The sequence below is a fragment of the Grampus griseus genome (genome assembly GCF_964374135.1).
Source record: "Grampus griseus genome assembly, chromosome: 6".
Taxonomy (NCBI): domain Eukaryota; kingdom Metazoa; phylum Chordata; class Mammalia; order Artiodactyla; family Delphinidae; genus Grampus; species Grampus griseus.
Genome location: NC_139000.1, coordinates 20241331 through 20262712, shown reverse-complemented (window position 1 = coordinate 20262712; position 21382 = coordinate 20241331). Strand labels below are relative to the sequence as shown.

Here is a 21382-nt window from a genome sequence, read left to right as displayed (position 1 = left end):
CTCGCCCCCCAGTGCATCACGCTTGCTTATGCCCCTGCCTTCGCACCCTCTGTTCCTTGCGTCTGAGCCTGCCTTCTGTTTGAACTCCTTTTGAAGAATACGTCTCCCTTCCTCTGATTTCGTAAGAAATATGCCTGCCTTAATCTCATTAAGACTCAGGAAGGAAGGCTCATTTTGGCTCATTTTTTCCCCTCCAGGAATCACCCCCTGACCCACCTGCAGGGCTGAGTTTGTTGCTTCCTCCTCTGTGTCCTCATCACAGTCCTGACTACACTGTGTCACCCTGGTGTGTCCAGGATCTGTCTCCTTCAGTAGACGGCGAGTGTAGCGAGGGTGGGGACCATGTCTGCCTCAACTCCATGGCGGGGACAGGTAGACCAAGGGCTTCATCAGGCCTGGATCCCGCCCTCAAGAACCACACCCACAGGAAGGTCTCACGCAGGAACAGTTGCTAGGACACCAGGCAGAGGAGACCAGCAGGCGCCTGGGTCCTCCAGTCTTGGCCCTGGGGGGCCCAAGGTGAACTTCCCAAGGACCAACAGAGGGGGGTTCTTTGCCTGCCAGAGCCTGACTCCAGCTGTGCAAACAGTTTTTGCCAAGTGCATCTTAGCCTCCCCCGGTCCATTCGTCCTGCACAGTTTGCTTTGGCTTCACCCCAGTCTTAGGCCCTTCATCACTTTCAGCCTGTTCCCCTCTCTCCTTTGGCTTCCCAGGCCTCACGCCTCAGACTACAGGGGCTCCGTCTGAGCCAAGCCCTAGGGCTCAATTAAAACCGAACAGAAAAGAAAATAGAAAAGAGGCTCAGCTTCTGTTAGGTCCACTGTCTGCTTTCTACAGACCTCAGGCAAACAAGCCACACTTGCTTTCGTGGCCAGACCTGCACCCTGCACCCCCCCCCCCATCCCTTGCCTTTATTTATTCTTGTTTTCTTTAGCAAACCTTTCTTGAGCAGTTACCTTGCCGGGCACTCTACTAAGCACCTTAGACACATGATCTCGTTTAATCTGCACAACTACCACGTGAAGTGGATATTATTATCAGTAACCCATTATTATCACCGACCCATTACAAAATGGCAGATTCAGTCTCCTGGTGAAGCAACTTGCTGTGGCTCATGTGACTATGTCCTCCAACTCGGCCCTTCCATCCCAGGAGGCAGTCTTGTGCGGTGGAAGGAGCACTGGACTGGGAGTCAAGAGACAGGGATCTAAACCAAGCTCTGTCATTCGCATTGCTCTGTGACTTTGGGCACGTTTCTTACTGTCTTTGGATGCCCCTCATAGCCTCATCGTCGCCATTAAATGAGGGGTTGGACTCCATAAACTTTTCATTCCCTTTCAGGGAGTCAGGGAATTGAAAGCATCCTATAATGCCTCGGTGAAGGTGATGCCTGAGTGTGGGAGATGGTGGGAGTGGGCTAGACCAGAGAGGGGTTAATATCAGTGGTTGGTATGTAGCTTAAGAGCCTGGTAATGATCCTTCCCACCCACCCACCCCAACATTTTAATTCTCTGTTTAGTCATAGAAGGCAAAGGCCTGGTGAGCAAGGAGCCTGGCGTCTGTGATTCCTACGTGAAGGTATGTGATGAGCTGGAGGTGGGGTGGGGCGTGGTGAGGGACCACATCACCGGACTGAGTCCCAAGGTCCCAGCACACCTGTGGGCCTCGGGTCATTCGAGGTGGCAGCTGCGGTTACATCGTTTGGTCAGTAGGCGTTTATTAAGCCTAGTGACGAGGCCCTGAGCTGAGATGGACCCCCTTCCCTTAGCCCGGCTTGGTCTCTAGGGCTTCCTGCAAGCTCTGGAATCTTATGGGTGATCTTGTGCGTCACCCCATAGGGGAGCACTGTGAGCATGTGGTTGACGGAAATCCACAGGCAATCCCAAGCCCTCTGGTGAAAAGCAGCATCTTCACCCCTCCCTTCCCCAAAACTAGAGGCAGCGTGGCAGTTTGGGTGGTGGGGTAGAGGGGGTGTCTCTGAGGGCTGCAGGATCCGTCTGAAAGGAGCCCTTGCAGTGAAGACAGAGGCCCCATAGGGGCAGGGGGCCTACTTCCAGCCGGAGCCAAAGGCCAGGCACCTCCCAGAGTGTGGCAGCCGGATGTCAGGTGCAGGCTTTGGTGCATCGCTCTGCCTTCTTCCCGAAGCCGCCAGGCTGCTCAGAGGCCCCTGTGGGCTGGGACAAGGTCAGGAGCGGGGTGGGAACCTGCGGCGGGGGATGCATGGCACTAGGACGAGAGCGTGGGTGGGGGGCCTTGGCAGAGGCTGGCCTGGAGCCTCCTGGGAAGGGAGCGCTCAGCAGCTGCTGGGAACTTAGAAGTGAAGAGGCCTTGTGCTTTGGGGGAACCTCTCTGCTTGGAGGAAGAGCAGAGATGGTCAAGTTGCACCCCATCTCTGCCTGGGCCTGGTGCTGCCTCCTGGGTACCACCCCTGTGAGGCCCTGTCCTGGCATCTGACTGCAGTGCCTCCAGCCCAGGGCTCCTCTTTCTTTCCTGGCATTTGATTGAGGACTCCACTCTGTCCACTGCAGAAGCTGATTTGAAGAACACTTGGGAAGCCTTTAGCTTTGAGATGTGCAGAGTCAGCCACTGGGGTTAGGTGATTACATGGCTCTGAGATCGGCTAACCCTTACTTTTCTCCAATTCAAGATTTCTTTGGTCCCCGAAGAGAATCGACTATGCTGTCAGAAGACGCAGACCATTCCAGACTGCAGAGACCCAGTCTTCCACGAGCACTTCCTCCTGTAAGAGTCTGGAGCAGCTGGGCCCTCGAGAGCAGAGGGAAGGAGTGTTTATCTGGAAACAGCTCTGTTTGCCAAATCTAGAATCAGATCTAAGCAGAAAAACAGTGACTTCTAAAGGATATCTTTGCTTTCTCATTTACTTGTGTCCTTGCCTCCCTGGCACCTGGCCCAGCAGCAAGGTCCACAGTGATACGGTATCATGTGGCTGGTTCTCATAACTAAAATGTCCAGCCTGAGGCTGGCAGCCCCTGAAAAAAGTAGGCAATTTCCCACTGTGCCTCAGGACAAACCTTCTCCTTTAGCAGAAGGAATTTTCCAAGCTGAGGGATGTTTTGCCTCCCCTCCCGACTGTCCCCAACTTGCTAACCTCTCTGAGTCTTGGCTTCCTTATTTGTAAAATGGGGCTAATAACGTACCAACCTCAGAGAGCGGAGGTGTAAATGAGACAGTATAACACAGAGTGTCAGGTGTTATTGTTATTATTTCTTCCCCTCATCTCTGAACTCTGGGACCAATGGGAAGGTAATGGACATTTTGTATTTTCCTATTAGTGAAAACTAATCATATTTTGTTATTTTCCTTACTACACAAGGTAATTTTGCTTCTTGTAGAAAAATAGAAAATATAGGCAAACAAGAAGAAGAAGAGAGAAAACACTCCAAGTCCTGCTACTCACTGATATGTTCTGTGGTATTTCTTTTCAGATCTTCGAATTTGTGTGGGTGTGTGTTTCCAAAGATGGCATTGTTCTATAGTATCGTGTTGTAACCTCCTTTTCATCCCTAACAATGTAATGTAAACTCTTTCATGAATGTAAATACTCATCTCCCACACTATTTGTGCTGTAGTTTATTTAACCAGATCCTATGGTTGGTATTCAGGTTATTTCCAACATTTGCCATGATGCTGGACTCCGTGGGTCTGGACTGGAGCTCGGCCCTGCTAACACACTGACTGTCTGGTTTGCTTTGCAGTCCTGTCCAAGAGGAAGACGAACAGAAGCGCCTTCTGGTCACAGTGTGGAACAGGGCAGGTGACTCCAGGTGAGGGGAACTGCTGAGCTGGAGGGGAGATCCTGCTCTGGGCTCAGCATACAGAAGGGGCTCAGTTAGTGCTTGTTGGATAAATGAATGGTGGTGGCTAAGTTTGAGAGGCTGCCGCTCCCTTGAGTCCCCGTCACTCCAGGTGATGCCGAGGATCATGTTACCAACGTGCATTTGCTGAGCCCTTGGTATCAACAAGACGCTGTGTTGGCCACTGGGATGCCAACCAGCCTACATGTGGCTTCTGCTCTCAAGGCACCTACTTTCAGAAGAGGACACCAGGCTCTGCATGGAGGCAAATTACAGTCACAATACGCACAGGCTCAGTCCCACAGGAGCAGAAGCTGCATGAAAAATGGGTCCATTTCTCTCTTAGTCACCACTGTACCCAGTGCCTAGCACGTAGATGTTTGGTGATTATTGGCTGAAGGAATAAAGGAACAAAATGAGTAAGGACAGTAAGTGTGGGAAGAAGGAGAGTTCATCATCGGCTGAGGCGATCGAGGAAGGCTTCGTTGCAAAAAGTGGGACTTTGAACTTGGGGCAGAGCTCAAGAATAAGACAAGGAGAGTAGGCTGGAAAGGGCATTGCAGGCAGGAGCACAGCACGAGCAAAGGCAAAGAGGCAGGAACACGTGTGGGGGGCTCAGGCTGCCATGAGGAGGCCAGTTTAGGAGGTGCAGAGTTTTGTGTAGGAGAAACCTAACAGGTTTCAGGCAGCCCAGGACGCAGGAGGCGGATGTGGTCGTTAGTAATGGCGGCCAGTACAGAGCAAGGGAAGAGTGCTGGGTGGTGAGGGTGAGAATCAGCTGCTAAGGGAAGGGAATGGAAGTGGGTGAGAGCACTTGACTGCATGGCCTGCTGTGAGCAGCAGGGCCTCATTCAGCTGGTTCAGCCCAAGAAATCTGGGAAACTCTGTGGCCAGTAACATTTGTCCAATAATCGTAGAACAGAATGGTGACCGGAAAAGGGCCTAGGTGAATGAAAGTCAGCTCAGCTCACCAGCTTAGACCCAGAAAATATTTTTGGGCTCAGTGCTTTTTGGTACCCTAAATCTGATAGCTAGTATGCTTTTAAAGTTGAGCCTTCCTCAACTTTCATAATGAAAGATTTGTCTTTCAATAGAGTATCATTTACTGATACTTTATCGTTTACTGATATCGTAAACAAGAGCAATCGTTTACTGGGTGTTGACCACAAGCCAGGGTTTAACAGTGCATTATCTCATTTAGTTCTTAAAGCAACTCTAAGGAAAGTGTGTTTTTGTCTTAAGTTTTCAGAAAAGGAAACTGAAGCTAAGAAAGGGAGTTACTCGCCTAAGCTCGCATGGCCAGGGAACAGTAGGGGCAAGATGGGAACCCAGGTATTTAGACCCTAGAGTCTTCAGTCTCAACCAGTAGAGTACAGAGGGCAGGGCAGGAGTGGAGAGGGATCTGCAAACTCATTGGTGTTGCCGGAGGGTCAATTACAAAGTAGGGAGTGACTGGAGGTAAGATGAAGAGGCTGGCATAAACCACATCGGATCATTCTGTAGGGTTTCTTTGGAGTGTGAATTTTCTCAGAAGGGCCAGTAGTTCTCAGTCCTGGCTATGCATCAGAATCACCTGGGATGCTGGTGAGGAACATAGGTTCCCAGGGAACACATCAGATTGATTAAGTCCGAATTTTCACGGGCAGGGCCTAGGAATCTGCACTTACCCGAGCTCTCAGGGTGACTCTCATGCAGCCAGCTTGGTGTTTGGGAATCTGGTGACGGGGAGATACTGAAGGGTGTTGAGCAGGTGAGTGACAGGTGTGTATTCTAGATCTATCACTCTGGTAGGTCTTTTGGAGGTTGGAGAGGAGCTGGGAGATTCTTGTGGTGACTCTGTGAGAGAGATGATGTAGGGATAGAGAGGAGGGAAACAGACCCAGGATATATTTAGGAGCTTAAACCAATAGTACTTAGCGGTGATCTGGCTGTGAGAGCAGTGGGAGAAGTCAAGGATAACTCCTGGGTAGCTGGTGACGTCTTCAGCTAAGCCAGAGTGTACCGGAGGGGAAGGGGGAGCAGCTGTGGATACGGTGAGATGGAGGTGCCTGGAGGGCAGCCAGCTGAGAGCTGTGTAGGAAGGTTGCCTTTGCTGACCTGGAGCTCAGGGGAGAGAGAGGTCTGTGGAGATGTGGGAGCCGTGCCCGCCAAGGTGGTGGGTGAAATTTTGAGCAGGTGAGACCACCCAGGAAGACAGTAGGTGCCAAGGACGAAGGGTCAGAATCCAGCCTTGAAGGGATGGGCACAGGAAGGGAAAGCCCTGAAGGAGACAGAGGAGGAATGGCGGAGAGACAGAAGGACGCCTGGCGAGCCTTCTGGACGGAGGCAGACACCAAACTGGGAGTCGCCGCTCCCTCTGCTGTGACCACTCTCCTGCGAGAGCACAGTGAGCCAGGCGGAGCCTGCTGGAGAAGGGGCAGCAGTGCACTTGGCGGTTTTTGGAAAAGAAAGTGAGGCCGGGGAAAGTGAGTCAGCGCCCAGTGAGGCAGCGTGACAGAGGCAGTGTCTCTGCTTGTTGCCTATTTTGGGAAAGTGAGATTCCTTATTAAACAAAACAGGCAAACTCGTGGTCACAGTCCCAACCCGAAGCTCAAGAGGGACAGAGCAAGCTCAGGCAGACCTGCTTTCCCAACAGATGGCCCTGCCCAAGGTGCCAGCACCGCAGTGACCGGCTCAGCAGGTGGGAAGCATAGTATTGATCCATCCCTGAATGAGAAGGCCTCTGAGCTGGAGGAGACAGACAGGGCGCTTGCTGTGTGTTGCACACTGTCCTGGGTACTCTGTGCCGAACACTCTCAGATCAAATTGTGCTACTCCGAAGGACGGACATGCAACTTCACAACATGAAGGACAATTACAGAAGGAAGGAAACAAACATTTATGAACTCTTCTCTGTGCCAAGCACTTTACATACATTATCTCAGTCAATCCTCACAGCGACCCTGAGAGGTAGGAATTATTACTGTCTCTCTCTTCAGAGAAGAGAAAACTGAGATTTACGAAGGCTAAGGAGCTTGCCCAAGGTTATATGATACCTCATATTTATTAATCACTTAATGGCCACTAAGTGTGTGGACATTAAGCATATTCCATGCATTTTCTAATTTAATCCTCACAACACCATGTAAAGTAGGCATTATTGATGTCTCTCTTTTACAGGCACAGAGAGGTTAAGTAACTTGCCCAAGGTAACACAGACAGCACGTGGTGAAAACAAGATGCAAATCCAGGTAGCCTGGTGCCAAACCACATTATAGTACACTTGACCAGCTCACCCAGGTGATAAAGGGCTCCAAAGCCATACCCTTTCTGTGTCAGTACACTTGTGCCTCAGGCCTCAGGCTACCTCTCATAGCATTTATAATGTAGTTTTATATAAATCATCCAGCTGAATATGTGGCAGTTACATTGTTTTAAAAAAATTATTTATTTATTTATTTAGGCTGCGCTGGGTCTTAGCTGCGGCACACGGGATCTTTGTTGCCACGTGTGGGCTCTTCGTTGCAGGATGAGGGATCTTTAGTTGTGGCACGCAGGCTCTTTTAGTTGTGGCATGTGGGCTCTTTTAGTTGCAGCATGCGGGCTTTAGTTGCGCCGTGCGGGATCTAGTTCTCTGACCAGGGATCGAACCCCTGCCCCCTGCATTGGGAGCACAGTCTTAACTACTGGACTGCCAGGGAAGTGTCCCGTCAGTTAGGAAATGAAAAGGGGGCATCTGTTTCATGAATTCTCATGATCCTTCCAGTTATGGCTGTAAGTTTGTATTAGAGAAGCAAGATGATCTACAAGGAAGTTCGGGGGGTGCTGGCTGATTTCAGCTCACACAGTGGTTTCAGCTCTTGGTGGGAGCTGAGGAGAACCAGGCCTCAGAGCAGTAGACTTTGGCTTGGCTCCAGCTCGCTATGAGACTGTGGGTAGGTCCCTTCCCTGCTCTGGGCCTCATTTTCTTCACCTGTAAAATGCAGTGATCTCAAAGATTTCTTTTGGCTTGCAGGTTCTGTGAGTTTTTAAGAAATTATAGACATTTTCAAACATATGCAAAGTTAGAAAATAGTATGTAATAAACCCTCACATACTCATAGCCCAGCTTCATCCGTTATCAATATATGGCCAATTTTATTTCATTTATGCCCTCACCCACTTTCCCCTCCTCCAGTGGATTATTTTAAAGCAAATCCCAGACATCATCTCATCTCAGCTATATAAATCTCTAAAAGATGGCTTAAGAAAACAACCACAATGCCATTATCACATTTAAAAATTAGCAGTAACTCCTTAATATCACTGATTATGGAACTGAACTACTTAAAAGTTTTGTTTGATGATATGGTAGAAGCCAAACTGAAGCTTCTAGTGTCAATCATAGTGTTTTCAGAACTTGTGGTCAGAGAACAATCTTAGAGAGAATTGTAATGTTATGCACCAAGTTAAAAAACCCCCAAAACATACACAGCATGTGTTTGAAAAGCGTAATCTTTTATGCTAATAGTAATTACGTACATGGAGAGGCTGCTTGCTGTGTGTCGCACGCTATCCTGGGTACTCTGTGCTCTTTCCTTTAAACTATTTTATAAAAAACCTCAGTGCCAAGTGCAGTGCCATAAAGTTAGAAAGCTTGTGACCAGAGGTGGGGACTGAGCTTAAGGAAAGAAAAAATGATTGGAAAAATATTGTGCGATTTAAGCCATCAAATTAAAAATAAATTGAGATTAAATGGGATAAGTCTGTAACAGAAATAGTTTAAGCCCCTGAGAGAGAGAATTAAAGTGCATTCCCTTAAAATAATGCATTTTCATTTTGTAGCGGGTCTCCTACCCTGTGCTCAAAAGTAAACTGAGCCAAGTACAGCCATCCCTCTGTGTCCATGGGGGATTTGTTCCAGGACCCCTGTGGATACCAAAATCCACGGATGCCCAAGTCCCTTTATATAAAGTGGTACAGTATAGTCGGCCCTCCGTATCCATGGGTTCCGCATCCTTTCATACGGAGGGCTGGCTGTACTATTGCCCTTGAATGTTCCATGAAGCCTTACCTCTGAGCCTTTGTACCAGCTGTTGCCTTTGCCTGAAATGCTCTTCCTTTCCTTCTCTTTGGCTTAACTCTTTAGGCCTTCTTTGAGCATCTCAGTCCTAAACTACCTCTTGCCTCTCTAAGCTTTCAGCATTTGTTGCCTGTACTGTTCATCTCTCAGTCTCACTCTGTCTAGTGACATCCCTTGTATTGCTGTCTTGAACTGGTATTTAAATTCCTGAATGTTTGTCTTGTTTCCTTAATGCTGCAGCTCCTTGCCCAGTGCCTGCCAACGTGGGCATGATGGATTCATCCGTTTGTCAAGGCTTCACTGAGCTTAGGGTTTGGCATTCAGAAGTACCCAAGGCTTGGCCCCTGAGACTTTGTGCCTAGAGAAATTTCAGGCGGTGTCCCAAGTTTATTACCTGACCAGTGTATTACCGTGTACTCAGGCTGCATGTAGAAAAAGTCTTTCTTCTTCCAAAGGTTTTCAAAAACAGGCTTCAGAAGTAGCTAATTGAAGAACACTTAGAGATTCCTGCTTATGGACATTAACTGTGACCATTTGCTTGGCCTAAATTATCATGAAATCATTGGAGGCCCCTTAGCAGGAAGCAAAGCTCACGGGAGGCTATTAACCATTTAGTATTCTCTAAGCCCCAGTGGGTGAAATTTCCACTTACTGAAGAGCAGGGAGAGGCAGCCTTTATTACAGCTAAAGCGTCCTGCCTGGAGATTTAGAAAGTTACAGCCATACTCAGTGTGAAAGAAAAGTGTACAGCAAGGCAGTGTGGGCACCTAGATACCAGCTGGGTTGCTTTTGAATGTGTTGACACACACAATTAAATCAGTGATGAGGACTCTGGCAAAGTCTTGACAAGGCTTTTCTGGGATGTCAGCTCAGGTCAGTGTCTGCCACTCATGTTGGTCACTGCAGCTGCCCCTCCATTAGTGCTGACTTGGCCACTTGCCAGGAGGGAGGAGTATTTGTTTTTGGTGCTGGGTGGGCAGGTGGATGTGGAAGGGTCGCTTTAATGGAGTGACTACGCTGTTCTCTATCGGTAGATGGTTAATATGGCCTGGTATGATGGGAGGGGGCAAAGAAGGAGAAGAGAGCAGGTGCAGCCCGGGCTGCAGGAAAGCAGGGGCAGGAAGAGAGAGCTGGGGGCGGGGGTGGTAGCAGAGTGAGAGTAGCTGGGGAGACATGGCCTGGTGCAGAGTGTGCATCTGTGGGGGAGGGGTACCAGCTTTGAGAATCCATCCCCAGTATTCTGCATCCCTGGCCCTCAATTGGCTTGGCTCCCGGCAAGAAGGCAGTTTTGTTTTGCTTAGGACTGTCAGGCGGTAGGCTGCCACCCTTTCTGGAGAATCCAAACAAAATGTATTTATAAAGTTGTACACTACCGGTCCTCGACTGGGGCAGGCACGGGTGGGTGCCCTGTAGGATCCCCTGGATAGCTTTCTCCAGACCCCCATGCGCAGACCCCACCTTGGACATACTGAGTCTGATCTCAGGAGTAGGCTCTGGGGCACAGGGCTTGGACAGGCTCTTCAGGGTGTTCTGTGGACTTGTTCAGGCCCCCTTAGCCCAGGCTCCGAGGAGGCACCTCTCCAGGGAGTTAGTTCACTACCCATCTGGGCAGCTCATTACATCCTTGGCTTTGATATGGTGCCTTCCCCAGAATCTGCTGAATCCCTCGTCCGTGTGGGTCCCTCACATGTTGAAGTCAACCCTCAGGGTTCTGCTCCAGTCTTAATGCCCATGTTGTTTCTTGATTAATAGCTATTAAACCAATCTCTGAAGAGGCCTGAGTTGGCGATACGCTAAGAGAGAAGAGGTAGGAAAAAAAAAAAAAGCAGCTCTAGTGTTAGGGTAGAGAAAGGTGTGGTAGAATAGAAGTACTTTCAAATACATTTATACTACTTTTTTTTTTTCTGATTTCTTAAAGTAGCGCTTGTTCCCAGTGAAAATTTAAAAACAGTAAAAACCCAAAGGAGAAAAGAAAAACCTTTCTATTCCTACCTGCCAGATACACCCATTGTTAATATTTTGGTGGACATCCTTCTCATTAAACTATAGATTTGTAAACTTGCTTTTATCTCAAAATAGCAATATTATTTTTGGCATTTCATTAATATTCATCTATGCCATCACTGTTGGAAGCTGCCAGGTATCAATCAGTCCCTCAGTGTTGCACACTGGAACTCAGTGATGGACATGTTTCAGGAGCTTTGAATTAACCCTTAGTCAAGTAGGACCCAAATGAACTCAGCCTGTCTGCACATGAGTCCTGACCCTGGCTCGTGTGTACTGGCCCACTGGCAGCCAGGTCAGGGTGCTCTTGGCAACTTTTGTGTGTCAGGTTGGTTTGGACCTTGACCTGGAACTGTCCAAGCGCTGCCCAGGTCTTGCCTGGACCTAAGACAAAGCCTCTTGAGCTTGAGGTCCCATAACTTTTCTCCTGGATTGAGCATCACCAGCAGACGTGGGAGCTGAAATTCCCTTTGGGGACTGGCTCTTCAGACCTACCAGCACCAGAACAGTTCAAGCCTCCGAGGTAACTCTGAGCTTCTGTGGTTGGCTTCCCATGGGACTCTACTACTAATGAGTCCTGTGACCTTGGCAAGGGGATCAACTCAGCCTCAGTTTTTTCCTCTGTGAAGTGGAGAGAATAGCTCCAGCCTCACTCACAAAGTTGGAAAGATCAAATGAGACAATGCAGGTAAAAGTGCTTCGTAAACCACAGTGCATCAGGCAAACCTATGTTACACTTGACAATCGACCTCCCGATGTGGTGCAATGAAAAGGTGCTCACTCGAGCTTCTCTTGTTCTCCCAGACAGAGTGGACTCATCGGCTGCATGAGCTTCGGGGTGAAGTCCCTCCTGACTCCGGACAAGGTGGGTCCTAGGGAAGCTTCTGGCAGGGTCAGGCCACCTAGGCCAGGGCTGGTACAGGCAGAGGCCTTTGTCTGGAAGCCCTGCGGCGGGGCTTCAGTGAGATGGTGCCCCACTGAGACAGTGCCCCCAGGCCTGATAACAACACTGTTACCGGTGTGACCAAGGGTCTGAGTTCCTGCCTTGGCTCATTCTTGTCAGAGACCAGTTGTTAGGCGGCTCCAAGTCTTCCCAGAAGGCTCTAGGTCTGGTGTCTTCCCTTAAGGACACAGGCAGGTCCCTCAGAGCTCAGAGCACTCCCTGCCCTGGAGGATGAGGGACGGGTGCTTCTCGTGGTCTGTTCCAGGGGTTGCCTTGACGTTGTTTGCCGGGTCTCAGGTTTCTGGGCCTAGCAGGTGCTCAGGGATGGAGTGAGCATCCTCTGTGGAGCTTTTCTTCAGGCTGGGTGAGGACTCTGGGACCTAGAGGCCCCTCCGTCTGGGTGGCCAGACCCTTATGCAGCTCTACTTGGATGGCGCTCCCCGCGTTGGAGGCTTTTGAGCAGGGGAGGGATGTGCACCTCTTGCATATCCCTGGAGATGTCCTGGTGGCCTGCTGCAAGGAGTTGCCAGGTGGCCCTGCCACCCAGCTCTGTGTCCTGGAAGTGAAGTCTGGGGTAGGTGGCTGAGGACCCTTTATCCTACATGTGGGTCCCAACTATCTTGTCTTGACTGCAGTCTTGGGCTTATTCCCTCTTGGGAGAAGATGTCTGCCCCTGGGGACTGCTCAGAGGCCTCAGGATGCCTGCTTTCTGGCCTCTCCCTCCCTCCCTCCCTCCCTTCCTTCTGTTCTGTCAACATTTATTGGGCTCCTGCTGTGTACCAGGCACAGTGCTAGGCACATCAAGGAGCCTGTGCACAGCCTAGTGGGGAAGGCAAGCCTGTGAGTAGACTTGTTCTCCAGGGACAAGAGGCGTGGGAAGTCGGCAGAGGGGAGGATCATCTCTGCCTGGAGCATCAAGGAGGGCTTCCTGGAGGTGGGAAGCGAGGGTTCGGGGAAGGGAGGCTGGAGTGTGTGTGTCTGCAGAGACGCTGCTCCTGAGGAGGCTGTCCAGCTGCTGCTTTTTGACGGGGATTGGTGGCTGCCTGACCTGTGCCCTCTGTCTCCTCTGAGCATGTCACGCCTTCTCTTGTGACAGGAGACCAGCGGCTGGTACTACCTGCTGGGAGAGGACCTGGGCCGGACCAAGCACCTGAAGGTGGCCAGGCGGAGACTGCGGCCCCTGAGAGGTGCATGCCCACCACCTTCAGTTCTGCCCAGACATGCCGACCCCCAGGGCTCCCCCCACTCCACTGTGTAGTAGCCTCAGTCCCTGTGTTTTGTGGCATGTGTCACCCTAGGCTGCCATCAGACCCTGGGTCCAGGGACTTCTCACGAGTGCTTGCTAGAATGCAGCCTGCAGGCAGCCTCATGCCCATGACTCCTTTATTTATGTAGCTCATGGAGGGCTGGGCTTTTGGACCTTCCCGTGTGGCCATTCCTCAGGGTCCGTGGTCTCAGGATCCCCTCTGGGCTGCCTGGCTGACCTTGGGGCGCCCACCTCTGCAGACAGGCCATGTGGGCCCTGCTGTGGGTCCTGAGGATTCTCCCCTTCTGCTCTGTCCTTCCCATGCACCCATCTGTCTCCTGAGCCCCTGCCTGGCCCGAGCCTGGGCATTCCCACATCCTGGGGGCCAGCAGTGACCTTGTCCTCCACATGGGCCTGGCACCCTGGCCTCATCCTTTGGGTGGTCTGTGGAACGGGCACTTAGATGCCAGCAGAAACTTTCTGACTCTGCTCTGTCACCTTCCAGACCCTTTGTTGAGACCGTTGGGAGGTGAGGACACCGAGAACAGGGAGAAACTCAAGGTAGGTGGGGACAACCTGGGCAGGACTGACGGGCCCTGAGCACTGCTCTGGGCTCTAACCTGCTTCTGGTCAGTCCCTTGGCCCAGGAGACCCCTAAACAGGGCAGCACTCGGTGACTGAGACTCAGGTTCACTTGGTGCTTGGAAACTCAGCAAGTTGTGCATTTTTAAGAGGTTATTTCTGGTGCTTTTCTCGGGTTACTCAAGCTTGGGGCAGGAGTGGGGAGAGAGCCGGGCCCTGGCCCCTGGAAATAGAGGAGTCTGGGTTGTACTGACTTTTGGTCTCTTGAAGCCGAGTCCTCCCTTTCCTGCAGGCCCCCTCAGGCCCCTTGCCTCCCCTGCCACTGTGGCCCAGTTCCCCTTCCAGTTTGGCCCCCTTGATATCAGGGAGCAGCTGTGAGTCTGAGCCCGAGACCGATGGGTCCTCACTTCATTAGGGCTTTGAAGCTAGAGAGGAACCTTCCTGTAGGGATTTTGGGGAATTCATCCAAATTTGTCCCTTTGCAGGCCATGGCAGGTGATCTCTGCTTTTCTCTAACCACTAAGGGAGGGAGAAACAAGCCCCCAGTGCTGAGTAGCCCCTCGGTTGTTATCTAACATGACCCTCACTCCCACCTCTGAGGTGGTTGTTACTACCCATTTCACAGATGAGTGAGACTTGTAAGGTTCAGAGATGTTAGGTCACTCTCTGTGGTCACACAGCCAGCAAACATGCCTTCTGGTATGGCTGTCTCCTGCAAGTGGCCTAGTTGGGAAGATACGACAGTGATATTTTCCATGATAATATATGGCACTTAGGTGTATTATTAGCTACAAGACATTTCCCCTTTCATTCACTCAAGTCAGTCACTCATTCATTCATTAAGTATTTATTGAACATCTACGTGGGCTAGGCCTTGTGCCGGGTGCCAGGATATAGCTGTCAAAGATCCCTGCCCTCACAGAGCGTACAGGCTAGGGCTGCACTGCCCATTATGGCAGCCGCTAGCCACCGGTGGCTACTGAGCATTCGAAATTGTGGCTAATATGAACGAGGACCTGAATTTTAAATTTTATTTTAAAATTTATATTGCACCTGTGTCTAATCACTACCATATTGGATAGTACAGCATTAGAGTAACTTGCTGGATCTCTGTTTTCCGTGGCTTCATTACAAGTTTAAAAGCTTTCTTCCAGCTTCAGTGGAGGAGCTGCAAAGGCCTTTCTCCCTCTCTGTGTACATGCCGAGCACAGAGAGGACAGTGACCAGGGAGTCTCCCTGGGGATTTGTGAGAAGTGCCCGGACATCGACACTGCAGGTTTCTAGGTGGCCTGGGAGAGTCCTCCTTCGTGCCGGGCTCTGCACACAGGCCCTGACCTCTGGGGCCGTTGTTCTGAGGGCGTTTGATTTTCCTCGGCTTGCACACGCAGAGATGTCCGTAGGGCTCAGCAAGGTGTGGGCGATCGTCAGAGACTTGGTTAGAGCAGGGGGAGAATCTCAAGAGGTGACCTGTTCAACTCCCTCTTCGTGTGCGTGGAGGGATGGAGGCTTAGAAACCTGGGTGGCCTGACCACTGTCACAGTAACGAGAGCTGGGCTGGACCAAGGGACACTCTCTGGCATGAAGGATGTGAGTGGCTGGGTAGTTTTCCTCAGGGGCTCTGAGGTTGGTGGAAGGGGCTCTAGGCTCACCAGGCGCTGCTCTACAAGGCAGGGATCAAGACTGGGGCTCTGGTCCCAGCTCCACCCCACCCTGCTGTGTGATCTCAACTGCTCAAGGCCCCCACTTCTTCACCAGTAAAAAGAGGACGCTGGATTATCTAGTGATTGGAAATCCCTTCCCAACTTGACTTTATGGTCTGTCATCAGATCCTTCAAGCAGCCCACAAACATGGATGAGGAAACTGACTTTTAAGTAGCTTCTGAGTGGCAGGCAAACTCCAGATGTTTTGTATTCCCTGTCTTGACGTGGGATGTCTGTGGGAGCAAAGCATCCTTAGGTTCTTAGGCTGAGTTAGTTCCCTGCATTTGTACCAGGGATCCTGGGATTTGCAGGGGGAGGCGGCGTTGTTACAGAGTGGGCCGTGTTTTCTGCCTGGGTTCTCCTCCAGGCAGGGGTGTTTGTGAGAACACTGGAATCACAAAGTGGCCCATGGCGGAGAATGCAGCCAGAACAAAGGCGCCCTCTCCCCGCCGGGGCCCGGGGAATACTAACTAGTTGACAGGAATTTTAATATAAAACTCTCCCTCTTCCTTGTCATTCGGAGGTTTCAGGAAGCCTTCGGGCTTATCGTGCAGAGGCACACAGCACAGACAGGGCTTGGGGAGGTGAGAGGTGATTTCCTGCCATTCTTCTGCGGGGCGGGCTTCCCAGGGCGGTCATGCCAGGCTGACGGGGCGCAGTGCGGGCTCCCACTGCTGGGGGGGAGAGCCGGGTTTTCATGGGGCGGCAGTCGAGGCAGGACCCGCAGCCATGAACCGCTACAATGGGCTCTGCAAGGTGTGTTCGGAGCGCCGCTACCGCCAGGTGGGTGCTTGGCCCCTTGGGGGGTGCATGGGGTGTCATTGGGGGTCAGGGGTGAGGGCTCACCGAGCAGGACTTGTCTTCCCACAAGGCCTTTCTTGCCTCCTCCTGGCCCCTTGCAGGTTCATTGTGATCTGGGGGGGAGGATAGAGGCAGGAACTGGCCCCAAGGTGGCCTTTACCTGCCGCCCCTCCTTAGGGGCAGACGAGGCCAGCTCTTCGCCATCCTAACCACTGACTGGGTGGTGTCCATGGTGAGATTATCTAGTTGATTTTCTGTCATTTTTATTTGGGAGGAGTGTGGGTTAAAAAGAGCATCCCAAGCCTGAGATCGTAAGTGGCTAGGTTGCTGAGCAGCTGGATTTGTGTTTTTTTGCTAACTTTCCCTACTTCTGATGGGACGGCAGTGCCTGTCCTGTGTTGTGTAGGTGTGATTGTGTTCTAGCGTGTGTTGGTGTGTGCTTGTGAGCGAGGTAGGATGTGTCTGCGTATATGTGCGCACACATGATTTTCCTCCCGGGTGGCTGTGATGCCTTGAAGTGGGTCCGGAGTCCTCTGGCTCCAGAGCCCAACTTCACGGAGAGGGCTTGGCCCTCAGCCTCCAGTCTCAGGATGTGGGGCAGAGTGGGAGTGATGATCCCTTAGCCCCCAAGACTCTTCTGGAACTGTGAGGGACATTTTTTTTTCTTATAAAAAGGGCATGGTGTCAGACAGGGTGAAGGCAAGGGATGTCCAGATTTGGGGAATGTCCAAGCTGATGGGACTCTGGAATGGTTCTGATTTTAAAAGTATAGAAAAGTCCCTCTGTGTTTTAATGACCAGCCTGGAATCTGGGTCCTGAACTCCTTCAAACTGGCAGACTTAGGTCTCAGGGAGATGCTCAGAGGGGCCTCCTGCACCGTGAGTGGGACACGTGTGTTCTCTCTCCAGTCCCCAGCTCTCAGGGCCCTCCCGCACTCCTGGAGCCTGCAGAGGCGCCCCTGTGACGCTGGCAACTGGATGGCGGGGTGGTGAGGCACAGAGGGCACTGGATGGGAGGTCGAGAAGTCCTCGGTCACTTGGGACTACAGGCCTGAGGACCGGGACCCTCTGGCAGTCACAGTAGGACCAGGCATGAGTGCGGTCCGGGCCTGGGGCTCTGGGACTCAAGTTCAAGACGGATCCCCTGCTAGAAAGTAGTGCGGGGTTGAGAGTACCAGCTTTGTGCCGGACCCGGGCTCACATCCAGCTCTGCCCTTCTTGAGGTCTGACTCTTGTGCATGGCAGTTTACCTCCCTGAGCCTCAGTCTTCCTGTCAGTGGAATAGGATGATAATGTGACGATGCTGTGAAAGTAAACGGAATATGTATGAAGTGCCTGGTGCAGGGGGTTCAATAACTATGGCATTTAGGGATTGGGATTGAAGTCTAGGCATGACAGAGGGTCAGAAATCAGGCAGGAGGGCAGAAGTGAGATGCTGGCATGGGTGAGATCTGAGAGCAGTAGCAGTTCCTGCACTGGACAGGAAAGAGCAAGAAGCACCCCAGGAAGGATGGCCTCTGCCAGGAGTCGCTGAGGTCCCAGAGATAGGGCAGGGCTGCTTCCCTTGTCTCTTGACCCTGAGGTCAGAGAGGAGGGCTGAGAGCTTACTTGCTTCAGGCCTCAGTTTCCTTCTCTGTTAAATGGGCATACTGAAACTAGCCCTGCATTCCCTCAGGGCTGCAGTGATGATCAGGTTCTTTGGACATTGTCCTCTCAACGTGGTCGTGGTCACGATAGACAGAGCATAATTCTGTTTCCTTTATGCAGTCCCACCCCCTCACACTGAGCAGGAGAGGGGCTTGCTTCCCAACACCGTCTCCTCTTCCCCTCTTCCCAGCCCCCAGCTGGCCTGGACTGTTGTCTGGACTGGCTCTGCTTAGCCTGGTGCCCAGGAAGGCAGAGGGGTCTCCTGTCCACAGTCCCACCTGGATGCGGGGAACAGGCTGTTTTCTGGAGCACCCTCCTTCTCTCCAGATTCAGCTTTGGGGCCAGTCCCCAAACTGTTGGCCCTGGGTGCTGGGACTGGTTTTCCAGAGCCGCACCCCAGGCAGGAGGGGCCGTGGCTCTTGGTGGTGTAGGACTGGGGAAGTGCTAGCAAAATGCTGGCATCCCAGCTTCTGCCTGGGTTGAGGGTGGGCTGTGAGGTCCCTAAAATCCCTGCTGGTTGCATGGAGTGGACTGGGCTCCTGTCATCGTCCCTTGGCCTCAGTCTGGGCTTTCCGCGCTCACTCCAGAGTTTGTTTTTCTTTCTTTCTTTCCATTTTTTTTCTCTTCCTGTCTTAGCTGTGTGTTTTCCCAGAATTCTTATGGGAACAGGGTATTTTCCTGCCCCCCCCGCCCCTTCCCCTTGTCTGTCAGATTTCCTGTTTTACAAACTCGCTTTGAATCCAGGCCCAGGGCTGGTGGGAAGCAGAGCCTCAGGGGCCTCCCCAGCAGCATCCAAGGGCCTGGGTCACCCCGGGCTCCCCGGCCCCCCCTTTCCCATGCCTGGCCTTTGGGACAGCTGGCAGGTGAATGCCGGCACCCAGCCTGGAAGAGGTAACCCCTAAAGGAAGGAGACAGCAGTCTCCTAACGAGGCGGTGGCCCTTGACCTCTTTCAGGGCTGCTGAGCTGGCTTCTTCCTCAGCCTGCCTGGGGTGCCCTACCCCATGCTGCACCGGGGCCCGCGCCACATCCAGGGCGCCAGACCCCTTTTCTGACTTCAGCTGCCTTAGTCTGTTGCTCTCATACACCTGCTCTGAGCAGCCTGGAATTGCTCTTTGAGTGGGCAGGGGCTGGGCTTTCTGCACCCCTCCCAAAGCCTAACTGGGGGTGCACAGAGAGGGCATGCAGCAAGGTAGAACTGAACTGAGCTAGCAGACCACGCCGCCCCCTGCCAGCTTTCCTCTGCTGGTGGGAGGCTGCAGCTCTGTCCTCACTAGCGGAGCACTTGCTGGTTCCTGCCGTGCTCCAGGCCTGTCATCTAAAGTCAAAGCACAAAGGACTCTTCCCAGCACCATCCTCACGTTTTGCTGTAATGCTTAACATGACCTGCTTTGCTTTCTAGAGATCAGTGTACCCTCATGCTCCTCTGGGAGCCAGAGACCAAGGCCTCATGACCTGGTACCTCAGCAGAGCCTGGCATGCAGTAGGAGCTCAATAATTGCATGTTCCTTTGAAAAGAGCATCCAGATGGCAGGGACCTTTCAGGGGACTTCTGAAAGTAGGGGTTGTGCACCTGCCACGCACACAGGCTGCAGCAGGCACAGTGAGGTCATTGGCTAGTTCAGGTTCAGCCAGGAAGCCTATCTGTGCCCTCACTTGCCCCCTCACCCGGGAGCCCTCACTGATACCTTGAGGCCCTGGCAGTGGACGGCCCTGAGACGCCTAGCACGTGTCCCCTGCCCCTTGGCCTGAGGTGGTGAGTGTGTGCATCCCTGTCTTCCCTCCCCTGTGCTCTGGGAGGGCAGCCAACAGGCCGGCTTTGTCTCTGGGCCCTCAGCATGGGGCCAGCCTTGGGCCGATGCTCCATGAACCCCTGGGGAAAGGAGGAGGGGACCGAGCAGGCAGTGGGTCACAGGTGAGGTGGAGACGTGCAGTGCAGTGGGCCCTTGGGTAAAGAGCTAGGCCACATGTCTGCCAGGGCTGAGGAAGGCGAGATTCAGCCTTCCAAGGCTTGGTCTGGGCCCTTCCACATGGGCCTGGCTTACCTCCTGAGCTCCCAGCCTTCCTGCTTGGCCCACAACCCAGTGCTCAAGTTGCCTGGGCCAAGATAGGGACAGCGAGGGGCCGGCCAGCCTCCTTCTTGGCTCCAGCAGCCTTGGAGAGGAAGGTGGCTCTGGGGTGGGGACTGTGTTCTTCACGACCTTGGAGCAGAGGCAGCAGCCTCATGGCTTCTGGGAGTAACTGGGCAGGGCTGTGTCCTAGATTACCATCCCGAGGGGGAAGGACGGCTTCGGCTTCACCATCTGCTGCGACTCTCCAGTCCGAGTCCAGGCCGTGGATTCCGGTGAGTGAGTGTCTCGGGTGATGCCAGCCCGAGGCTTTGCAAACAAGATGTTGGAACTGAAAGGGGAGCCCTAAACTGGAGCAAAGTGTCCTGGTTTTTCAAAATGAGAAGAATAATATTTTTAAATGACCACAGATGAAAGTGAGGTCTATGAAAATACACCTACTCTTTTTTTTTTGTTTTTAATCAAAATGAAAATAGATTTTTATATTTTGTTTCCCAATCATTTCAAACAGGAACTAAACCTATATTTTCAGTAATGGCTGCATGGGAAAATGAGAGTCATTTATGAACTCGATTTGGAAGCAGTATTTTATCCTATTCCAGCCTGATTAGCACTTAAAAATAGTCATTCCCTCCCTATTTTTCACAAAGAAAAGACTTCTAGTCACAGAGTGAGCATCCAAAGTGGAGAAGCTGGGACATGGTGATCTGGGTGCCCCCATTGCCTGTGAGCCTGGCAGCAAGGAAGGGTTCTCAAGGGGTGGGAGGCCCTGGGCAGGGAGGGGGGCCTGGCGGGGAGGTGGACAGCAGAGAGAGGTCAGCCAGTACTGGGTACGCGGGCAGGGAGGAAGTGAGGGCAAAGGGGAGCCTCCCTTCAAGGTCCCCGAGAGCCCCCGAGGTTGGCCCCTCATTGACAGGTGAAGAAACAGAGGGGAGCGGTCCTTGTCCAAGGTCACTGGAAGCAAAGGACCCCGGGGCTTTTGAGGGGGTTGTGGGCTTCAGGAGCCCTTGAGTGGCTTTTCTTTGTCCCTGCAGGGGGCCCGGCAGAGCGGGCAGGGCTGCAGCAGCTGGACACGGTGCTGCAGCTGAACGAGAGGCCCGTGGAGCACTGGAAATGCGTGGAGCTGGCACACGAGATCCGGTGACAGGGGCGGCGGGCAGCCCGGGGCCTCGGGCTGGGGCGCACCTCCCCTCCCCTCCCCAGACCTGGGCACACGCCTCGCCCGTCCCTCCTTCCCAGCCGTGAGCAATTCACTTTGCTCCTTGGGGAATCAGTTTCTTGGCCTGAAATTGGAAGGTTCAGGTTCTGAGCAATTTTGGATCCCAGAGCAGACAGCGGGGAAGAAGCTCTCAAACAGACCCTGTGGTTCGTGGTGCAGCTCCAGGGGGTCGCTCTCTACTTTAGCTCATTAGTTCTGCTACCTCAGAGCTAAGCCCTTGGTTTCCTAAGGATGCGTAGATGTTGCGAACATTTTCAATTGCACAATTAAACAGTTATTCTTTAAATTTTGGGGTCTCCTAAATTTCGACCCTCTGG

General features: G+C 52.3%; 2 protein-coding genes across 2 annotated transcripts in view; one reads left to right on the top strand and one right to left on the bottom strand.

Moving 5' to 3' along the window:
- Nucleotides 1-21382, bottom strand: part of RNF183 (ring finger protein 183) — a gene marked incomplete at its 3' end in the record, with an annotated part of 360397 nt that overhangs the window by 146502 nt on the left and 192513 nt on the right. The gene's annotated exons all lie outside the window — the stretch shown is intronic.
- The window catches only part of RGS3 (regulator of G protein signaling 3), a gene marked incomplete at its 5' end in the record, with an annotated part of 127536 nt that overhangs the window by 15518 nt on the left and 90636 nt on the right, over nt 1-21382 (top strand). The window contains 8 exon segments of the mRNA XM_082656624.1: nt 1520-1578; nt 2648-2742; nt 3717-3785; nt 11665-11725; nt 12900-12990; nt 13555-13610; nt 20040-20121; nt 20881-20986. Coding sequence (XP_082512750.1) covers nt 1520-1578; nt 2648-2742; nt 3717-3785; nt 11665-11725; nt 12900-12990; nt 13555-13610; nt 20040-20121; nt 20881-20986 — 619 coding nt within the window.